Below are 24,072 nucleotides of genomic sequence, written 5' to 3' on the forward strand. Positions count from 1 at the left end.
TGGCAAGCGGAAGTGTTGGTGCGCCCATTTTGTTGTTGCTTTCAGTTTGAAATGTTTTAAATTAGCCAACGACTGGCAGGCGACTGACTAGTCGGAACCAGATAGTGAAGCGTATGCGTGAATGGCCAATTTAACGTATTATACTAACATCTTGTTGGTCTCGAATTTAAAGTGCTTAATTAAAAAGTTTGCCGTTCAGGTCTAACACCTTTTCGGTGCTTGGCCAGAATATGCCACAGTTTCTTAATTAAATGTACAAAATGCAGCTGTGGCCCAAAGACAATACGTGTTTGGGCTTCATTTGCCATCGACGACCTGAAGACCCAATCGAGGACTACACCTGTCACTGGCATGAATTGCGATTTATTTATGCTGCCCCACTTAAAGAGTCTAGCAAATGATTTTAAGGTGAAGTTGCAGGGGTGAAGAGTTGAAAAATCTTTTAAAAAAATTTAATACAATTTAGTGGATAATTAAATGCACAAAAATCATAATTTAAGAAAATATGTCTATGTATATATATCAAAAGAATATAAATAATAAAAAGGTAGTAGAACACAATAATAATAATTAAAAAATATTAATAGTAAAAAAATAAAAATAAAAAATAAGAATATTAATAATAATAATAAGAACAATACCATTTATATTAATAATAATTATAATCACAACAGAAATATGATGATATTGAAGATATAATGAAAATAATAATAATAATTAAAAAACAATAATAATAATATAAGTGAAAAACTGTAATAACAAAAATAATAATAAGCATCTGTTGACAATTTTGCTAGAGCATATATAAAGAGATGCCCTTTAGTGGATTTTGACAATCGACAATTGAGCGACAGCAATAAAATTAACAAATATTTGCTGACAGCTTAAGCTGCGGCTTTAATTGAATTATTTACAGAACAGGAGCTTGAATTTGAGTGCAGAAAACCATAAAATAATTGTGTAAAATGTGCGTGTTAAGTATGTCAACAAGGCACGCCTCTTGCAAACGAATACAGGGTATCATGCTGGCAAATGTGGCAAGGGGGCGGCGTGTACAGCTCGGAATGGTGAGGGTTGCGGGTGCGGTTCATGAGCAATCAACATCAAGTTGGCTGATGCGCAAATATTTAATTTCAGTTGGCTGTTATTCTAGCTGTGGCTGCTTCTGGTTTCTCTTTTTATTTCTGCCTTGACAGTGCAGACAGGCGGACAGGCGGACAGGACGGAACGGGGCGGGACGCAACAGGTGGCGCATTTTATTGCCCCAAAAAACAAACTCATTTGCACTTGAAACCTCAGCAACAAGTCTGAAGCGAGGGCCAAAGGAGAGACAGACACAGCGAAATGTTGATATTTGCCAGCCGAGCTGGGGGGGGCTCAAATCAACAGTTGGCTTTGGGGTCAACTTCTCAAAAAGCAACTCGTTTTCGACATCAAAGTAAATAAACATTGCATCACATTTCAGTCAGCCAGAGCCCAGCCACATAATACAATATAATAGCGAATGGCATGGCAAATCTGCTGGGCTGGGGCTGCTCCGTATCGCCGGGCCTTGTCATTGAGATCAACATTTTATTGCTGGCGGTGGGCGGCATCTTTCTGATCGATCTGTACAATCATGTACTGTGGCGCCAGCTGAAGTACGTGAATATGTCCATATGCCTGATGGGTCTGTCACAGCGCCTCTCCCTGATACGCGGTGTCTCTCTGGCTGTCTATCTGCTGACCGCCATCCTGGGCATACGCATGTCCAAGCACCCGACAGTCTTTAAGTTTGCCGGCTACATGATCATGAGCTTTCTGAATCTGCTCTTTATGCTCACTATTGCGATCTCGCGTTATCGGTATGGAAGAGATTTTCAATATTTTACGAATATGATGCTGTTCGATCTGTGGCATAGGGATCTGATTGAGCCAATGGAGGCGAAATTCGATTGTTGTGGAATGCATGGCCAGATCGATTATATTATCGAGAATCGGACCTGGTCGAAGGCCGCCTGCTGTGAGCTGCCCTACTGCACGGGCTGTCAGAAAATGTTCCACGATTATTTACAAAATATTGAAATGGAAATCGCACGCGATAATATTGCCCTATTCACATTTCAGATAATTGGCATGTTATTCGTAATTATACATTATACGAGCGGAGTACTTGTCGACGATCCGTATGAGTCGGAGTCTTCCGAATACGATGACGAAGAAGAGATGCCCAATCGAATAAGCGTGGAGCTAAAAAAATTGAAGCCCGGATATGTATAATAAACTTCGGCATTTGCAATATGAAATTCAGCTGTTGAGTTCTAAGCCTAGCTATTAGTTGCTTTATTAACGACCCTTGACCCTGCTTTGGCCAATTGAACTTTAATTCAATGTTCTTGCCACGACCTGGCTGCCACGCCCTCCGTCTCTCTCTCTCTCACTCTACTCTGCTTGTTGCGCCTCATTAATCGTACCATGGACACCGCCAACCGCTTCTACGCTCGTCGCGTCTAATGGACGCACTTAATTAGCTTTCAAAATAAAATGCGCCCTTCGATATATACATATACATTTTAATGGCTTCGATTTAAGCTGCGTTTATTGACTGCGAGCCGAGTTGAACAAACGATTATGGTTACGTTTAGGGATTTAGTTAAGATTCATTTATTTTGAAGATCTTACGAATTGCGCGGCAAATATGTTGCACCACGGTGCGTATGATTAATGCCAGGCGCGGTAAACGCTTCATTTGACACGCCCATTAGGAACTTTAATAGACTTGTTATGGCATAAAGACTCGAAACTTTTAAATGCCATCAGAACTGAGTGCACTGTCTACTGCTGCTGCTGCTGCTGTAGCTGCTGCAGCTGACTCATCTACTGCTGGCAGTAAGTGCTATAAAAATACAAGTACGAGTATTTTCATAAAATGAAATTTTCATGAACTGCAGCTCGGCTCTGCCAGTCTATCTCTCTCTCTCTCTCTCTCGCTTTCTCTCTCTCTATCTTTAAGGGAAATAGTTTCTGCAACTTGCTTTGTCATTTTACAGCAAGTGCGGCCTCAGATTCAGGCAGCCACCCGCCTGTTTGGGCTGCGTTCGGTAGTTCAGTTTTTCGTTCCGCTGCATCCGCAGCGGTTTGTCTAAAGGAAGCGCCGCCAAAAAATAAACAGCCAAAAAGGATGCGAAATGTAACGGAAGTGCGCGAAATTTTTGCACATTTTTGAGAAGCGTCTCCATCTACTTACTGCCGCAGCAACAGAAACAGCAGCAGCAGCAGCAGCAGTTGTTGTTGCTGATGTTGTGGGCAAGTCTGTGCGGGTGGCTTAGCGGGGCCCGCCTGGCGCAACTTTATGACATTTTAATGATGTCGACATTTATGACAGTTGGCTTGAAGATTTCGCAATGCTTTGACAGTTGGCCTTTTGGTAACGGATCGCAGCAACAAAATGCGCTCGTTAAACGCCGTTTGGCAGCAGCCCACCCAGGCCGCAAATTGAAAGCCAAGTATAAATCGAATTTCACATTTTGTGTCTGACAAGTGCAGCAGTTAAAAGTTGAATAACTAATTCCGATGAATGCGCCTTACTTACTTTACTTTTTCCTATTTCTATTACATCAAAAATATTTTGGTAAATGTGAACAGGCAGCTAAAAGTTATCAAAGCTATATAGGAAGGCTTTATAGTCACAGGAACTTCAACCAAGTCTTTTCCATTAAAGAAGCATGTTTTAAAGCGCGTCAAGAACTAATTTTCGTTTATATTATATATTCTTTATGGATTTCAATTTCATTCATTAAATTTAATAATAAATTCCTATGTTAAATCTCAACTCTCAGCCGATTAAACCTATGTGAGCTGCCTGATATAGAAACACAAAGCTTTGTCCCTCATATTTGGATGCAATTGAGCTTTAACTTGTTCTAAATATTAGGGAAAAGGCTTCTCAGCATCGGGTTGCCTTATCATATAGTTCACATAGGTTGTAAGTTTCAGCAAAACAAATTTGTATCCATACAAAAACTCAATTTCCATTGATTATTCCTATATTCATCTTCATGATATAGGTGTACAATGCTTATAATATTTTGTCTTTATGTATGGAGCTTAGACTAACTAATCAATGCCAAAACAAAAAACATACTGTTTCGATCCAATCGACTTTAGTATTATAGAATCTATGAAGGAGCTTAGGACTTGAGTATAACGTTCTGTTGGCCATACTGTCCATCTGATCCTGTTAAAGAGTACTTGTTGGCTTTGAAAAATAAAAAAGAAAACACTATCAGTACGCAGCATATTTCATGTGCATATATTAATACCCTTTGCTGGGATATACAAATAGGTTTAATATAACCACAGTCTGATGTGTGGCTCTGGCGAGCTGTTGAAATTAATTTTGCACAGTTTGTAAATCACACAAGCCCCCACACAGCAGACTCGCCCGCACACACACACACACACACCTGCACACACACAGAGAAACGGCAAGGTTGATTTGTAGCCCGTCGTTGTGGTTGCTTACCTGTTTGTTTACCTGGCAAAAGGGTCAGACATTCTGTGCCCAGCGCTCAGATTGCGAATGGATTCGCCAGGCAAATATTGTGACATAAATCAATCAGCCAGCCAGGCAAACAGCATGCAAAACATGACATTTATTAAAATTCGTATAAATTCAGTACACGAAAAATGTTATGAATCGCTTGAGCGAACGGGCAATACCGATTCTATGAATTCCACAACAAATAGCCAAAGTTAATGCGAAAAAACTGGGTTTTTAATTAAATACAGCCACTGACAGCTGTGAATGAGAAAAATATGCTTGTGCAGCGTAATATATGTTTATGTGTATTTAATAAAATATATAACTCTTTGAAGTGCACCAAAACTTTAAGTTTCTGCATGGGCCACAAACAACTTTCAAGGTCAGCCAAAGGGTGTGAGTCGGGGGGGTATAATCAGCTATATATGTACTCTATAAATGCGCCAAATGACAAATGCTGTTTTGGTCCTGCGCTGTGCGCTGTGCCTTTAATTAAGTTTTGTCACGCAAAATTGACACACCAGACGACAAAGTTTTCCTGACTTTGTGCATTTGCATACATTTTTTTCTCTTTCTATTATATTTTTGACTGCGTTGAATTGTATATATACAAGGAGGGCAATAATTATTGCAGTGCAGCTACAGCAACAACAAGTTGAAATAAATATTTTTATTTTGCAGTAAAATACAACTTAATTGTGCAACTTTTCACATAAATAAAACAGCTAACAATGTGGTGTGATAAAGGTAAACAACCAAAACAACAACTGGCAAAAAAAGGTCATCAAAAGCCAACGTTTTACTCTTGGCTGACAACAAATAAAAAAACATAAAGTTATCGCATCTTCAGTTGAGAGGCTTTTACCTCGAAGGCTGCAACAACGCATTCACGAGCTCATTTATTATGATTTTGAATGCTCTGCGAGCAATAACAAATTTTCTAGAAAGCAAAGAATAAGATGTATATATGTTTATTTTTAAAATGATTTACATGGTCCAATAAAAGAAAGCAAAGACAGCAAAGTAACATATATTAAAGAAAGTGATGCTCAGTAAAAGAACTGAAGCTCAAACACTCTACAAAAAATTCGAGAAATAAACACGATGTGTTTTCAGCACGAATTAAAATTCCCTTTTCGCCAATATCTGCTACTAATTACTATAAATATAATATATTTATATGTTTGATATGTCTTTTTAAATTCTTTAAATAATAACTGAAAGCTAGGTTAGGGCATCTAAGTGAGTCCTCACATAATATCAAGCACTTTGTCAGCTTTTTGTTGAGCGTAAAAGCAAAGTTCGGCATCGGAGCGAGGGCAAAAGTCGATTAGATGTTAAGATATGCATGTGCGTTTTGTCAAATGTATTATCAGCACACACACACACACACACACTCACACATACACACACACACGCACATAGCATGCACAACAAATTATACAGTTGACTGGGCGTGGCAGGCAGCGAGCTACTAATACATCGCGACAGCAGCAGACGGGGATCTAGAGAAAATTCAATTAGGCAGATGTTAAATTGAAATGTGTAAGCAATTTTCGATTGCTTAGCTTCCTATTGATTATAAATATAATAATCGCTAGTATATAAATATATAATACTGGCGGGTATTGCCCGGCCTTGCCCGTGGCACGTATAAAATAAATGTTCTCAAAAAGCTTTGAAACTTATTTTGAAACTGATCGGACGGTAAGCAAACAACTTTCATACAAACGTTTTCCGCCAATTTACCACTGTTGCGGGTGGAATTTCCCCAATCGCTATTCTTAAAGATTTTATGTAGAGCTCTGAAAATCAGTTTGAAGCAAATCGAACACCACTTAAAGCTGCGCCCGAAAACTCTTTGAATCGCATTTCGACCGAAGAAGTTTGGTTTCTGCGAAAAGTGTGAAACGCGTCTCAAATGATTTTTCATATAGATCCTTGAAAATGAATTTAAGCGCGAAACGTCAGCCACCAAATCTTTGACACCCATTTCCACCAAGGAGGAATACATTTTCGGAAATGTTTGAAACACCCCTCAAATAAATTTGAACAAAGATTTTTGAAATTGAGCTTAAGGCCGATCGGATGGTAAACAAAAAAGTTTCACACAAACGTGTTTCTCGATTTTTCCATACTTGCGGGTGGAATTTGCCAAAACCCCGTCTTAACGTGCACCTTCATTACATAAGGTAACTACAGTGAAAATTTCAGCTTCCTAAGTCTTCCCAGTTTGGGCTGTGGGTTGATACCCAATCAGTCAGTCAGTCAGTCAATCAGGACAAACAGTTTTATATATAGAGATAAAAATGTTAACTAAGTAAATTGGAATTGAACAAACTTTAAATCGATAAATTAACTTTAGCCTATTATTGTTGCCCCACTCTGCAGCTCAACGGCCTGTTTTTACAACTTGCTAATTCCATTTCGAGTTAAACAGTAAATATATAAAATGCAAACGCTAAAAACTTGTACATGTCGCAAACGTCAAATGGTTGCCCTGCCTGCCTGTCACCTGGGGCGTCAAACGTGGCGTATGCGCAACATTTGCATAAACAAACATTTAAGCGTTTGCGATGCTCTTTTGCAACGGACGTGGCTTATGGCAACTTTTATGTGTGCATGTGTATGTGTGTATCTGTATTTGGCCGGGAATTTGCCAAGTTTAACTTGAGGTTTATTCGAACCGAGACCACATAAAGTTAAATTAAGTAGAGGGAGGCATTTTCTCGGCTCAGTTTTCTTTCGTTTTTTTTTTTTTTGTATGTCGTTTTCAATTACACTTAAGCTTCAAGTGCTTGAAATTTGTTGTTGTAGCTGCAGCTCTTCATAATTTTATAAGGCAGCATTTTTAGCCGCCGCTGGGATACTTGCCACATGCTGCAAATATTTTGTCATGTGCGACTCTCCACAGAGTTTCTGTTTTTGGGCACCCTGCGGAGCGTATTCAAAGTATATAGACCCACTTTCACATCGTTCAAAACGTGGCTGGCATTTAAATGGCATTTAACACTCCAGCCCCTTTGCTGTCTTGTTGCAAAGTTCTGCATTTGTTGTGCCACTTATTTTTTTGGGTGGGGTTGCGCCTTCAGTTCATCTAGTGCTTAATTTAGTTTCGAGTTCTTGTTGCCGACTGTCTGGCCGAGCAATTTATCAGCAGACGTGCTAGTTTAGCTTTTCCTTTCATTCATTTTTGTTATTATTTTTTGCTTGGGCTAACTACATTTTAAGCTGCACAGCATTTGGCCAAGCTCTAAGCCACTTAACTTGTCTGCCGTGCCGCAGCCATAAGCCATTAGGTGCAAATCAATTTCGACTTGCACACAAACAAACACACGCAACGCTTGCGGATTTTGCGTTAATTTATGCCCCGCACTGGCCTTTAGCACGCCGTCCGTTGACCGTTTGTCAGCTGCGGCTTTGAACACAAATCTCGCACACAAATCACAATTTGGGCACTTGATTAAACGTTAAGCATTGGACTTAAATGGCCTCAGCTTTCTATATAAACGAGTGCGGTTGGCATTAATTATCCACACGCCACTTTGCATTGGCTGATTGATTGACTGATTGCTTGATTGATGGATTGGCGGCTAGCGCACACATTCCAGCAGGCATTCTTGTAAGCCAACAAAATCAAAAGAAAATGTTTTCAATTCCAAATTGTCTACTGCCAACAAAATGTGGGCAAAAAAAAACGGAAAACTGCAAAAATGCGCTTATTTATAATGCAGTGCATATATTATAGTTCTGCACCGCCTAACCAAATATTTACATTGTCAGGCTGCTGGTGCGGATACGGACTAGGAACCAGACCCGGACCCGAACCCGGACCCGGACTCGGCCCATTCTCCACCCGCCCGCTGGTTGTGTTGACAACGCTGCCAAAAACGAGCGCAACGAGCGTAATAATAAAACAAAATACATATCTGCTGCACCGTGAAATGCAATAAACGAGCAATTCACAATACAATCACATACACACACCTGCACACATTCCTGCATAACAACCTGCAGCAGCATGTCTTCCACAACTGTCCAAAATATGAATGTCAACTGTCAGCAGCAAAAAAAGAAGAGTAACAAAAAAAGCGAAACAAATGAATAGAAAAATATTATTTCGTCGCCTGGGGCCAACTATGCCACAATTTAGAACAGGTATTTGGTATACCAAAGGCATTCAATATGCAATGGGCTAATTAAAACTATTTGCTTTTTACACAGCTCGAACAAGTTGAGTGGGAGCCAAATGAATCTACATTTATTTTGAAATAGTTCAGTACTTTGACAACGTTTGCTCTGCGGCGCTTATGGGAAATCAAGAAGTTCATCGAAACCCCTTTATCAAAATTGTGATAATCAATTTAAGCTTTGGCGATACAAAATAGATCTTGGCGCAGTAGCTGAGTCCGTTGGGTAGCTTAGTAAGCAGGTTGTCGGCAAGAAGTTCAGCGATTGAGCAACCGGCTAAAAGAACTTATTTCATATATATATTTGTTTTCTCATTGGATCGGAGCACTAGACCTAACCCGGCATTTATTAGTCGAGATATGCGCTTATATATGAACCAACTCCTTTCTATATCGTACTTATATAGTGCATACCGCTATAGGAAGAATCGGTCGAAAAGTTGTTTCTTGTAGGTCAAAATAATCTGTTTTCTAAGGTATGTTCATCAAGCTTCACAATTCTCACATATCTGCGAATCCGTAAAGCAAGTGTATTTTACCTTCGGCGTGCTGAAGATATTCGTACTTTCTCGCATTTTTTTTTAGTAAATTAATAAGAGCAGCAGAAGCAGTAACACTTTCATCAACAACTTGATTTATCATCATTCATCATGTTTTAATTTCATAATAATAGCTTATAATGAGTTGCCCCAAATAGTTTTGTTTATGTTGAGAACAAAAGAATAATATTTAAATAGTTCAACCGACAATTTAATTCTGGCAATTTCACAGCAGTTAAGGCATATGTTATAGCCATAACAATTAACTACAACTACACTTTCGTTAGAAAAAAAAGAAACACATATATAGCTGGGGTCTTAAACCTGTTGTCCTGTTGACAGGCAATTTGGCTGTGAACAAACAGCAAACAAATCGACAAACAATTTCAAGTGTTCAAATGCTAAACACAAAATGCTTAACTTGACCAATAAAAAGTAAATGGCGAACACGCACACACAAGGACGACACACATACAAATACACAACACCACAAGCTGGCCGCAAGTTAAACACAAACACACACACACACACACAAGCACATACACATAGTCTGAATGAATGGCAATGGCTTTTGCTGAAAGCGGGTCGACAAAAGAATAAAAGGACGAAATCAGTCGGAAGCCAGCAGCAGCAGCAGCAGCAGCGGTCCAGCCAAGCTATTTGCATAGCACTTAAAATAGAAAGTAACACTGCAAAAAAAAAGTAAAAAGAAGAGAAAATAGAAACGAAAGGAAAGGAAAAAATCGGTAAAGGTAAAAACGATGTGCAAATCTGCTGCAGTGGCAGATGCTGAGTGATAATTCGACATGAGGCTCGTGTGTACGGGCGCTGGTAATTGTCATTGTTGGGCGACAGGAGGTAGGCACAGAATGAGCCCAAATGGGCCTGCTTTATCGGGCAGCGTCAACGGCAATGCAGCAGCCGAGTCTCTGTCACAGGATGTGCCCTAATATACACACACACACACACACACACACACACATAAAACAGTTCAAGATGTGACAATGACATTTGCAGCCAAAAGTGTTTGTCAATGGGAATGCAGCTAACACAGCCCAGCGCCCTGCCATGTCCCTTTCCCTTGCTCTCTCCGACCCTCTTAAAGCAAACATCTCTCAATCGAGAACGAGCCGAGCTCACAAATGGACTGCCGGCCAGAGACACGGCTGACCTAATTGCCTGAAGGGCCATCACTGCAACACCTGGCGTATGCGTAATTTGTCAGCTACGCATTGCCTGCGGCCCGCACTCAGCCCCCGGCGCATTTAAGTGTAATTTAACAGCTGCAGCAGCAACAGCAACAACAACTAATTAACTTTAACAACAGCCAACTAAAAGCGACGACAACGTAAATCAGGCAAAAAGTTTTACAACCTGTTTTCAGTGTCAGCTTTGAAATGCATTTCACATTACAAATTTATCGCTAGCGCTGTCGGCACGAAAGTGCTTTGAAATTGTACGCCCAGCTCGGGCATAGCTCAGAAACAGGCTCAGCAGCTGTCAGTCCAGAGTTGCCACAGCCGCTTAATTGGGCATTTGTATTATGCACTCACAATGGCAAATGCTGCCGAGGAGTGTTGCCAGCTGCTGTCACCTTGAGGCGCACCTCAGTAATTAGCGGTTTGATTTTGGCCAACAGCGACAAAAGCCCATTCACAAATTCAATCACAATCCATATGTCATTGGCCATGCATAGAGGCAATTACACACACACACACACAAGCGCATACAAACCCACACCCAAGCACTTCTAACTGAACGCTCACAAACAATCACTTGCATTTTTAAGTGGCAGTTAAAATTCAACTGTCAAAGTCAAAGAACTTTGTTGTGCCAGCAGACGACAATCATTACCCCTGACAATGCACTTGGGCTTGCTGGACTCGTAGATACCCTGTACATACAGCTAAAGTACCTTGGCACACATTGAAACATATTTACACACTAGCAGATACCCACTTATGATAACCCACATACAATACGCTATTCATTCACTTATTCATGTGTGGTCTGATCAACTGTTAGATACCCTGTAAGTGCGACTTAAGTGCCTTAGCACACGTTCACACTTATTAGTACACATGGTAGGCACACACACAGCCAGCAAAAAGGGTCCAGATGAGATTGACGAACTAGTAGATACCCTATAGGCTGCTCTGTACATCAAATGCATTATTTATCAAGTTAAAGTCGCGTTTACCCAACTGTTAGGTACACCGTACATACAGTTGAAGTGCCTTATTTATGCTCCCGCACACACAAATCAAATAAAAAAGATCTAGTAGAGATTGATGGAGTAGAAGATGCCCTGTAGCCAGCTCTGAATTGCCCGTAAATACATACGCTTTTGACAACGCACGTAAAATGCAATTGAATTTGATATATAATTTGGGGTTGTTTTAATTTGGCGATAGTTGCAGGAATTCGTTCTATAAATCTGCGAAACATGCGTGTATTTGTGCCAGAGGCTTGTGGCCTCTGAGATCATATAGACAGATGACTAGGCATACCTGGCCAGTCTTTATACTTTACAAGGTATACACAAAGGAGAATTTTTCTGACAGTTCAAGACATCTTTTGTATGTTTTATATAATTGATATAATTTCACATATTTTAAACATTTTCAAGTGTTAGAGGGTATAATTAGAAATATTTTGTGAAATTGTGAAAACTAGAATTGTAAATGTCCGACAGTTTTGTTAACAGATTCCCATATCCCTTTGTATGTGTGTGTGTGTGTGTATGTGCGTGAATATTTGTAAAATATTTCAGTTGCTTTTGCAGCCGTTGCGTTTGTGCTCGCTTTCTGTTGCATACTTTCGAGCGCACTTATTTATTTTCACGTAACGCATACGCCGCGTACGCCAGCTACTGTGTGAGTGTGAGTTAGAGCTGATGATTCTCGTTTTTGAAAAGAACGCGTGCTGTGTCCGAGCTGTATATTATTCCGTCTGGCACACACACACACAATTGTTGCGGTTTTTTTTTTTTGTTATTTTGTTGTTTTTTTTTTTTTTTCATTTTGCGTAAAATACGCGCCACGCCTTGATGTACGAGTATCGCTAGCTGGAGTTTTGGGTTTGCTGTTGCAGTTGGAATTGGAGTTGTTGCTGGGCAATATCTGCATTTTATACACGCTGTAGCTGCTGCTGCTTCTTCTTTTTGCTCTTTCGTCAGCTTCCGCTCGTCGGCGGCGGCATCCGCCATCATCATTGCTGCCATTTTGTGCGCACTGACCCGCTTTTTGCGCTTTTCCCATTACGTTTTGGTTTTGCTATTTCGCCTCTTTATACACTGTTTAACAACGCGTAGCTGAGTATATGGCTGTACGAAAGATTTGTCTGTTTTATGGTCGCAATTTCTATATACTCTGTATATATTGTATCTGCATCAGACAAACCCTAAGTTAAGGCTAATTATTAGTTTTAATTAAAATGTATTGCCACTCCCACTTATCTTCTATCTTAAAGCTTATGATCAAGCAAAGACATTGCTTTTCATTTTGTTTAGCTTCATAGTCCGCTGTGTACAGAGTATTGCACAGTCGTTTATAGCCAGCTGCCACGTTTCCAACTTGTTTATTTTGTTTGTCTTCGTATTTGGTTTTATTTTTCGCCCTCTTGCTTACTTATTTATAGTATAACTGTTTCATTGTTGGCTCCCGGGCATGAACTATCTGTGTTTATATGTGTGTGTGTTGTGTCAGTGTGTATGTGTGTGTGTGTGTGTGTGTATGTTGTGTCAGTGTGTGGCCAGTGTTTGCACAGGGTGCACGAAATCAGTTGTGCCATGTAGTTTTCATGTTAAACGCGCTCAAAATTAATGGTCACACATAGACAGACACACACAGACATCACACACACCACACACATTGCACACACACACACACGCGTTTAGAAATAGAAACGAACGTTATCGTTACAAATGTGCTTTCCGCTGCCTGTCAGCGTGGCTACAATTCGCGGCCGCGTCCTGACTGCCGAGAGTCGCCCGTCGCTTCTTCTTCGCCTTGCTGCTCGTTGATTTTGATGTTGTCCTGCTGCACGCGGCGTGGACCATGCCTCAGCTGTCCCAGCCCCGCTTCCACTCTGCCCTTGCCCGTATCTCTGCCTGTTCACATGCATTTAATATTTGCCTGCAGCTAAATCAAATTGTTTTTCTGCTTCATTTTTTCTTCTTGCCGCTGCGCACAGTTTATTCGCGTTTTTATTTTTTTGTTGTTTTCTTTTTTTTATAGTTTTTTTGGGTTCTGCTTTGCCCACAGTTGGTCGCATAAAAAATTGAAGATAAATGTCGGTAAATGTAATTTTTAAAAGCTCTAATATCCTGCGTCCATTTACGCTGCGCTCGCTATTTGTTCTGTCCGTGGACAGAATTAGAATTTTGATTGCATGCGGCAACAATTTGTGGCTCAAATTATCTACTTTTTAGCCATCAAGCCATTAAAAACCCTAAATTTGTCAACCTGTTAATAACGGGGGAGAGAAACAAAATAGTAGAGCCAATATTTGAGAAGAGCTTTTCAATTATTTTGAATATTGTATTTAACATTTAACATTATTTATTTATATTTTTATGGGAAACTATATATTTTTATATATTTTTGCAGCTGCCATTAAAATATTCCCAGATATATATCTTTATACTATGCAACCATAAAGTTGAACTATTTGTTGTATATTTTGGAATTGCATTCAGTTCGTTTTATCAATGTGCAAGGCTAATAACTTTCATGTATGATTCAATTTTGCGAAAAGTTGGCCCCCCACCCTTCTCGACCCTTTCACTCTTTTAATAAGAAATATACGAGTTTTGCCAGTGGCAGCGACCGCATTAGCAACGTCCAACGGGGCATTAATATTTAAAAGTCAGCTTTGAAACTTGTTTGACAGGCTGTCAGGACATGTTTACCAGTAAAGGGTAGCAATGTTATCCAACTGACGTCAAATTGAAAGCATGTGCGGAGCGAGCGCATATGTGCACACACACACACACACAAGCCCACACACAAGCCCACATGACAGACAGTTCTTGAGAATTTAGATTTAACAAAAAAAAAAAGGAAGACAGAAATGGAAAACATAAAAATAAATAAACGTAGGGTGCTTGCAGATAGAAGCAGCCGACTGCGCAGATACTGTAGTTGCCTGATTAGCAGGGCGTTCAGTGGGCGTGGCATATCTATTTTTGCTCTGCTATTTTAAGGCAGACTGAGTATTATGATTGAAATTTACAAATTGTAGGTTGTCTTCACATATTGTTGATAAGCAGGGTTGGTTGTGGGCGTGGCAGGGGCATCTATGCATTAGCACTGATTTATATATATATAGAACATTTCGCGATACTTTGAATTCGACAGAGATGCGGACAGCACAAGTTGCATATACAACCTTTTGAGACGTATGCAAACAGAGTATCGAAAGTACTTGGAAATTGTGCGCTAAGTCGTTGGGAATACTGTAAAGCGCTTAAAAGTGAATAGTAAATATTCAATATATACACGTTTTGGCTATTTTCGAGCACTCAGCCAGCAGCCAGCCGCCAGCCAAACCAAATGAGGCGCGCATTTAAGGAAGGCGTAGCTAGGTTCGAACGCTGTCGTCCTTAAGGACCTTTTGCACGTGTGCGCCGCCATTTGCAATGCCTGACAATGGCCGCCAAGCACATCAGCAGCCAAAACAACAACAACAACAATAACAAGCACAACAACAACGAAGATAACGATGTGAACAACGACAACCGCAACAAACAAGCATCTCGCATCATATTTTGATATTTTGATATTTTGCATAAATACAACCCAGGCGCTCCTTGCGCTCGCCTTTGTCAGCAATTTTAAATTAATTTTATTTTTTTATATGCCTGACTGTACATATATATATGTACGTTTGAATATTTGTATAATATGCCGACAAGTTTGGCCCTGGCCCCGTCATCAAGTCGGGAACGTCCCCCATAAGAAAGGAACCGCAATCTAGACATGCTACGACTTTTTATACACAATGTTTGATGCGACTTGTGATTTTTCTGAATACCCTGACAGAGAGGAGTATTACAATTTTGTCATGAAATGTCTAGCAGATAAAGAGGATAGATATATTCCCGATAAGTATCATAAGCTGAGTCGATATAGCCGTGTCCGTCTGTCTTTATGGAATAAAACTTAGTAATAGCAGTAATTGTCTCGGAATAAGCCAGATCGGACCACAATAGGAAGGATATTTCGAGAAAACCTTTCCATTATTGAAAATATTTTGACCTAACTTGAGCCAAGATGAGCTTTACTAAACGTCTCGCATATCTCTTAAGACGTTTCCCATCTGCTTACACTATTTTATAGCTTCCATAGGAAAACTCGATTTAAAGAGAAGCTATTGATAAGCCATATGTTTATCAGGGTATTTAATCTTCGGCATGCCGCAGCTAGACGTTCTTTCTGCTTTATTTTCTTTTTTGTGCTGTCGCCCTATGCAGATGGATTTGCTTTGGCACACACATGAAACACACACTCACACACACACACACGTCAGACACACCCACTTGCTAAATCACAATCTTTGCCAGGCAGCATATGAAAATTGCGTCTTGTGTAATAAAAAGTCGAGTTTATCTGCGCTGCGTTCGCTCAGAAAAACTGATTTACTTTGCAATTTTATGACTTTATTAAGAATTATGCGCTGTTTTGTATATATATTTACAATACACAGAACACACACGCACAGGAAGTTAGAGCAGCAGCAGGAAACTCTCGCACACATACACAAAATGCAAGCCAAGTTGACTGTGTGCATACATTACCCAAAGTCCTGACTGGTGTCCTGGCTATATGCTGCTGCTGCTCCTGCTGCTGCGGCTACTGTTGCTTGACTCACTTGACCTCTAGCAAATGACATGAAAATCCTTTGATAGAGCGTTGCACACACATTCATTCATATCAAGCCAAGCCATGGACACAACTTATGAGTGCATATATATATATATATATACTCTGTTTTTTTTTAAGCAACAAAATTGCACAAGGACTCGCAGCACTCCTGTTGTATGCCAGCTGCTGCTACCATTTGGTCTATAGATTTAAATGCAAGCTATGTGGCATGCACTTGCCATAACCCAAGCACAAAATTTGCAACAAATAACCTGCGTCTGCTCATTGTGAATGTCTAGTCAGAGGGAGAGAGAGACTGAGCGAGAGAAGGGCAGAGTGTGGCAGAGCAAGCGTTTGGGTTGAGCTGACAAATGATAATGTTGTGCGATATGTTTGGCATGTAAGTTGCCGGATAATGGTACGTATTTATGTGCATGTTTTTATGGCCACTCATCGCGTAAATCAGCATTAGAAAACTGACGCTGAGTGCTGACGCTTCTGCTGCTTTTCTACTTTTTTATCCATGAATTGGCTTAATTCGTCGATTTTACACTTGGGAACAGCAATAGCAGCAGTTGTCGCCTTTGACCTTTCACTGACACCTGCGTTTGTCAGCTACCTAATAATATTTTATCAATGTTGCCCCATCTAGCACTGTGTATTGTGTCATTTAATTAGTTTTGTATTCCCCTTAAAAATGACATAAATAGGGTATGGGGCTGAGGGCTAAGCACTAAGCCGCATTTAACAAGTAAGAGGTTCTAGTCGGAAGCTCCCGACTAGGGAATACCCTGAACCCTCTTCTTCCAACATCAAATGCATATATATATTCTATACTAGAAGCTATATGTCAAGTTTGGTGACTCTAGCTCCTATTATTTACCAAAATTGCCCAAAAAACAGGATTTCGATATCGATTATCGGAAACCAACTCGATCTGCGCGGGAACTAGGAGCACCTACATCTAATTTCAAGTCTCTAGCTCTTATAGGTTCTGAGATCCTTGCGTTCATACATACGGACAGACGGACAGACCGACAGACGGACAGGGCTAGATAGACTCGGCTATTGATGCTGATCAAGAATATATGTACTTTATGGGATCGGAGATGCTTCCTTCTGCCTGTTACATACATTTGGATTTTGCACAAATACAATATACCCTTATACCCATTTTCAATGGGTTAAGGGTATAAATATATTAATTTGATATTGATACTGCGTGTACCAGTGTTTAAAAACGAAATGTGAAGGTAACACTCAGCTTCTAATCTCGATATATATACTAGTATGAGAAATTAGGGGCTTTAAGAAGAGTTTAATGGCATAATATTCAAAAATTCCAAGATAATATTATCTATAATTGTACGATATATAAGGGGCTTTGAGAAGACTTTTGTTATGTGTTACAGACTTGGACTTGTCTAAAAATAGTATATTAAACAATTCCAAAATCATATTTATAGTATAGTATGAAAATTTGAAGTCAACTTTGGTATCGACCAAAATTGAGCTAGGCATTTATCTATTGAGTTCAAAAACATTTTTACGACAATAAATAAAAAAGCAGTAGTTTTTATAAATTGTATTTGCAGGCCAAACTTACCGAGGCACAGGATATCTGTCAATCGAGACTTTGTTTAAGTGCACTTTTTTTTTTGTTTGTTTATTTAGAATCCACATTTGGGACACTTGTAGTCACATTGATGCGCTGCTTTATTGTGCTTTTGTGATAAGAAACTTTGGCGAGGACACTTGGCCAAGGGTTATCCACTCGATGAAAATTGAGAGACTTGTGAGCGGTTAAATTGAAAGTCGGTTGCTTTTATGTTCGCCGAAATAAAATATATGTATACGTATATAATCTCATTGTGTGGAAAAGTGGTAAAGGAGATATTGGCCTACAATTTGGCATTGACATGGATGGCAACGACGCCATCCTCCTCGGAGCTGCCAATATAAATATTGGCGCGTCCATCAGAGCCAACGGTGATGGTTTTGCCGGTGCAGCCGGAACCGCTCTTTGTGCCGGAAATGACATCGCAATAGGTGCCGGCGGACAGGCCAGTCTGCAGCGAGCTATTCAGATCATAGTTGTCATTATTGAAGGCAACAAAGCCCTGACTGCCGCGGCTGAACGAGATCTGATTGCTGCCATTATCCCACCAGTTCTGTAGCTGGGCATCGCCGACGGCATTCCTGAAGGCAACCATATTGTAGATCTGGCGCCAACGATGCTCGCACACCCAGCCGCCGCTGCAGGAGTTGTCGCTGTTGAATTGTGGCGAGGCAATGTTGTGGCCATCGGTGGTCGGTGGTCCCTGGTCGGTGTCATCGAAGGCAAAGGAGGACATGACGCGTGGCGTGCCAAAGGGATGGGCCAACATGAAGGCGGAGGCCATCTTGTACTGCTTGGGCACCTTGTAGGTGAGCACATCGGCACCGCCGGCACCATGACCGCGCTGGTTATCGTGATTATCTACAAAAACAAGGGAGCGATCGGAGGCGGCAAAGCCCCAGGAGGTGCCCCAGTTGGTCAGATAGCGCAGCTGATCCTTGCCGCGGAACACCTTGCCAATGGAATCGGAGTGACGGAATTCGGTGATGGCACCCAGGCCGGTGTACTCGGACTTGGAGATGGCCTCGCCGCCCAAATCGATGACCTCCTGGAAGATATACGGCTTGGCGCCCGAGCTGAAGCCATGATTAGTATTCAAATTGTTCAGACGTCCATAGATGGCCTCCAAATCGCCGGGCCACATATGCTTGGCGGCATCCACACGGAAACCGGCAACGCCCAGATCCGTCAAATGGTTCAAGAAGTCAACAATCTTGTCACGCACCCAGGAATTGCCCTGGTTGAGATCGCGCAGACCAACCAGCTCACAGTTACGTACATTGGTGGGATCCGCATAGTTGGTAATGGCGCAGGTGGGATTAAAGTCCAGCGAGGAGAAGGGCACGGCCGGGAAGCTCTTGGAGCTGGGATCGGCATTGCTGCCGCCAGTGCCAGAGGTGCCACCATCGGCAGCCATGTGATTGAACACCACATCCACATAGGTGCGTACGCCGACATTATTGCAACGCCTCACCATATTGGCGAACTGCTCCTCATTGCCGGAGCGAGTGTTCAGCTTGTAGGAGATGGGCTGATAACGCTCCCACCATGGCCGATTGCCAATCACAGCGTTCTCATTGACAGGCGATACCTGAGCGGGGGAGGGGGATTGGCATTGAAACTAATGTGCTGGCAATGGCTATCATTTGGCTCACCTGCAGACCGGCATAGCCGTAGGGGCCCAGGAAGTTCTCACACTCGGCCGCAATATCGTCCCATTTCCACTCGAACAGATGGACCATGCCGTTGCGTCCGCTCTGGTAGTTGGTGGCAAACTGGGCATGGGCCAGCGCCAGGAGGGCTAGACAAGCCAGGCCCTTGATCAGAAACATGCTGCTGCTGTTGCTTTGTACTCAAATGGAAACCCGTTCCACACTGAATCGAATGTAGACGCCGCAGGCCCTTTTATACGCAACACACCTGCAAGTGGGAGAAACACTCATCAGCAAAACTTGGTAGCTCGTAATTGGTCAATGGGTTTTGCGTGGAATTGTTAAATGATTTGTGATGCAAATTCTTCGCTTATCACAATGTCAACTTTTGTTTAAGGGGGAGCAGAGCAGCCGCACAGTGGGGTCTAGCGCGGCGTGCGGTGTGTTAGATTAGATATGCGACACGAGCGGGTTTGACAGTGTTGCCAGCTATCGCATAGCTCAAGCTAAATTTATGATACGAGCATTTTATTTAAACAAAAATTATTAGATAATTATAAATTAAATGCCTATAGGCAATTTTTTAAACAAAATGAATAAACAATATAGTATATCACTTATATCTTCCTGAACTTAAGTACCTAAGCCTCAAGCTTAACAATCAAGCATTGCCACTTCTTGGGAATGGTTCTCTACCTTGCCTCTTTGTGGTAAGAAATAAATCTTAATTTATTTTAAGTTTGTTGTTTTGAAATTTTAGTGGTCATTAAGATCTTTATTCTCTTACAGTGTTGTCACCTTTTTTGTATTCCAGTTTATTTTGTGAACTTGTAAATGCCGCAGACATAGATTTGTTTATCAACTTGTATAAAAAAACACATAAATACAGAACATTTATCGCCTTTTTTTATACAACACAAAAGGTGACAACTCTATATATAAGTTAATACCATAGTAAATGCATTTTTTCCGCTAAACTTGATTAGTCCGTTTCCGCTTGAATTTCGAAAGCCAATTCTATTTTAGTTGAAATACTTTAATTGGTTTCTAAGGTCATTTTCACGCTGTCTTACAATGGGCCAGTGTTGGTAAACAACACACGCGCATATCGATAGCCCAGAGATAGTCAAGCAAAAAAGCTGCAAAATACCTTAATTAGCCACATAGTTAGCCATTTTTATACATTTAAAACGAGCCCTCGTGCAGCGGCACCTTCAAATAGCTAATTTGGCAACACTGGTTGGCGTGTGCTTCACGTGAGCTTATCGGCTGCCGATTGGAATTGTCAGATTCGCATAACGCTTAGACACAAGATGGCCAATAAACTAATAGCTGACAAACAGCGGATAACACAGATTCAAGGTAATTCGTCATTGGGAGAACCCTAAATGGCAGACAGCATTTGCGTTGACAGGTTCTTAAGATAAAGATAGACAGCGAGCGCGAATGATTGAGGGGGGCCTCACAAATTATATAGCATACAAATCGGCTGATTTACAACCTGCGCTGGCACTGACTTGTGTTTATATATATTTAGACAGATATAAACACTAATGCATGACTATGATTTTCTACGGTTCATCATAAATTTGTAGCTCTACTTGGCAAACGGGTAGAAAACATTTGCAGCTTATCAGCGCGCACTTTGTACGTTAACTACGCCGGCTACAGTACTTGCCAAAAAAATGCGTATTTGTTATATTTTTAAATTGTTTTCCGATAATCTAAACAAATTATTTTTAGCGATGTGCATTTGCATTGCGGGGGGAGAATCGCATTCACGCTCTTCCGGCGTGTTATGCTTGATCATGAGATTAGAGTTTTGAGCTAGAAATCGTTGAAGATTAGAAGTGTGTTTTAAAGAGCACCATAAACTGCAATCAAAAAGCGCAATTAATTTGATTCTCAAGTGTTTCACAAATTGGCCACGTGCTACAAATGAATTTCATTATATATTGAGTCAACCTTTTGCAAGGTGCAAATAAGGCATGTAGAATGTGTTTGTGTTTTCGAAATATGATCGCACAGCTGTTACGCCTTAGATAATATAAAATATAATATCCAAGAACAAACAGATACCAAATTTTGTAGCTGTAAGCCCTACAGTCTCTGAGATCTCTGAGGTTTACTATATGGACAAGACTGTTGAGGAGGATTAAAATAATATATACTTATATCAAATATGATACGATATGTATAGGAATATAAGGACTTCAGCACAGCTACCAGGCTTAACTAAAAACTGTTCAGCTTCAGCTCCCAGCCTCTAATCATACCCCGTTAACCTTCAATTGCAGAGTATGCAAATTGCAACAATTGGATTGCCACTTGAGCTGCAATTTGTGCGATTGTCGAGAGCATATGCAAGCTGCACTGTCTAAATTGTAACAAATACTTGAATTAATTATAATTTTTATCTCGAAAACTCAAGCGAAATGCAATGTACGGCAATTGGAGTGGAAAATGTTTGATAAGTTTTCAATTAAATTAAAACAAAGCACTACAAATTTAATTGTTTTTATTTACAAAAGTGAAACAGTTTCGAGTGTCATGGGACAGATAAGAAATACATGTTATGTATGACATGATCTACGGCATATATGTATGGCATATGGTGTATGGTGTATGGATATTTGTGTGTATTCTATATGGTCGGCAGTTTCTTAGAACAATTTTTGCATTGTCAGTTGGCAAACAATGAAGTCAACTTGATGCATTTACGACTGAATAAATTTCTTGTTAGCCAATGTAAAAACCTAAAACAAGCTTTTTGCTAAGGCTATATCCGAGCATCAGCTGCATATGTGTGTGACTGTGTGTGCGTGTGTGTGTGTGTGTGTGAGAGAGAGAAAGAGAAAGACTTTGTGTGTGTGTGTGTGTGTGTGTGTACACAATCAAATTATATAAGCCAGTGCAGCAACGGTGCAAAAAATGACACTTGTACTGGGGCATATTGATTTGGCAGAGGCTAAGCAAATTTACATATGCATAACGGGCAAGGCGAGGGGCGGCAAGGGGACAGACAGGCTGTCTAAAAGTCAAGTAACTGTATAAATATTTACTTAAAAGTACGTATACGCAAAGGTGTACGTCGCCCCAGTACAGAATTGTGAGCATTTCCGCACATTACACCTGAAGTTGGTGAAACTTTGGAGCTGCCAAAAACTTAGCGGGCCATAGAAATATGCTATCTTACAGTCTGGCCCAGTGTGTCGGTTTGTCTGTCTATCTGTCTAACTCTGGCAAGCCAATTTGAATTGTAAGCAAATGCCGGATATGGCAAAGTTCTGCAAAACGGAAACGTTTGCTGCAATTTCAATGCCAAAATGCCAGCAACCAAAACTGAATTGAGCCCAAAAAGAAATACTATATAGAGGTGCGTTCCCCCGACAAACCCAACTGCAATCTATAAGTGCAACCACAAGCGGCAGACTTTTGAAATATAGTTTAGATAAGTAAGCTTAAAACTTTACAATGACAAGCCCAAACACCGCACACAGAGAGCGAGAGAGAGAGTGAGAGGCAGGGAGAGAGAGCAGCAGCAGCATGTACGAAAAATTAATTTACATTTAAATTAAAGTTATGAAATTGAACAAAAGTTGTTGATTTTTCACAGTAGCTGTGCGTGTGTGTCTGACAGTTGATGAAACAATTGCAAACTTACTTATTATTATTGCGATTATTGCAATGAAATTGAAACATGCTCTCGACTACAGCAATAATGCCCTGCAGTTGTATGGAAATTATGTGTATAAGCCGTGGCTGTATCAGAGAACTGAGACCCAGAGTGTGTTTGTGTGAAAGGGCACGAAAAGTGCCCATTCTCAGGAAGATGAGTTCAGCAAAAGGTTTTGGCGGAAAATCGAAAAAACTTCGAGAGTCGAACCAATGACTTCTCTTTTGGCTCCATTTTTACATCTATTAACCCAAGCAAGGAAATGGGCGTGGTTTTTCACTTATTTTTTTTCAATTTTATATATTAATAAAACCGAGGTGCAAGGTATTTTTGTAAGAGCGACGCAAATGCGACACACAAGAGTACGCATAGTACTCATCAACGACAATAAATACTCAAAAATAAAAGTACGCATTTCGAACGAATGATAAATGACTGATTCTGAATAATTTGATTGTGCAAGCGAAAGAGTTTATTGTCGAGCGCGTGGTCTGCATGTAAGACACAGAAAAGTTAATTCGCCCAATGCAGCAGTTGTTTTTTTTTTTCTTATTTTTCTCATTACTTGCAGGTGCCAAATGAATTACTGGCGAAGAAGAAGCTGCAGTGGCAGCGGCAACGGCAGCAGCGGGAGTAGATGATATGTGTGGCAGACAACACGAAGTGTGTGTCGTAAACCCGTTTACATGCAGCACTTAACTGCAAACCATCGACAGAGGGCAACATATGCTATGCGAGTGTATGTGTGTGTGTGTGTGTGTGTGTGCGTGTGTGCGCGTTTGTTGTCGCCTGTCAGCCACGTAATGCGTTTTACGTAACTATGTTACATTTTCCATTTTGATTGCAATATGCTAAGCATTCTGTAACAACACAACCACACCCTGGCACACACACACACACACACAATGCGTGCTGCGAAGTGTGTTTACCGTTTAACACGTTGCGCAATTTTATGGCATACTTTCAGGGCGGCGCTGCGCTCAGCTCAGTCTTAACTGAATTTGTCATG

At 40.7% G+C, this 24,072-nt stretch overlaps 2 protein-coding genes across 2 annotated transcripts; one reads left to right on the top strand and one right to left on the bottom strand.

Annotated features, from left to right (window-relative positions):
• The first annotated feature begins 1,409 nt into the window (after positions 1-1,409).
• LOC115762488 lies at positions 1,410-2,432 on the top strand. Its single transcript, XM_030704725.1, has one exon. The coding sequence runs from the start codon at positions 1,510-1,512 to the stop codon at positions 2,257-2,259; it is 750 nt and encodes a 249-aa protein (XP_030560585.1). The 5' UTR covers positions 1,410-1,509; the 3' UTR covers positions 2,260-2,432.
• Positions 2,433-17,920: 15,488 nt separating this feature from the next.
• LOC115762483 (alpha-amylase B) lies at positions 17,921-19,643 on the bottom strand. Its single transcript, XM_030704721.1, has 2 exons — positions 19,391-19,643; positions 17,921-19,326 (listed from the first exon to the last, which is right to left on the bottom strand). The coding sequence occupies exons 1-2, from the start codon at positions 19,565-19,567 to the stop codon at positions 18,019-18,021; spliced, it is 1,485 nt and encodes a 494-aa protein (XP_030560581.1). The 5' UTR covers positions 19,568-19,643; the 3' UTR covers positions 17,921-18,018.
• Between the last annotated feature and the right edge of the window lie 4,429 nt (positions 19,644-24,072).

The sequence above is a fragment of the Drosophila novamexicana genome, unplaced genomic scaffold (assembly GCF_003285875.2).
Source record: "Drosophila novamexicana strain 15010-1031.04,08,12 unplaced genomic scaffold, DnovRS2.1 tig00000564-arrow-pilon, whole genome shotgun sequence".
NCBI classification, from domain to species: Eukaryota; Metazoa; Arthropoda; class Insecta; order Diptera; family Drosophilidae; genus Drosophila; species Drosophila novamexicana.

Excerpts from the sequence above, each read along its gene's own strand:
- LOC115762488 (XM_030704725.1), top strand. The coding sequence starts at position 1,510 with ATGGCAAATCTGCTGGGCTGGGGCTGCTCCGTATCGCCGGGCCTTGTC.
- LOC115762483 (XM_030704721.1), bottom strand. The coding sequence starts at position 19,567 with ATGTTTCTGATCAAGGGCCTGGCTTGTCTAGCCCTCCTGGCGCTGGCC. Across the intron at positions 19,327-19,390 it reads ACGGCTATGCCGGTCTGCAG|GTATCGCCTGTCAATGAGAA; the intron begins GTGAGCCAAATG and ends TCCCCCGCTCAG.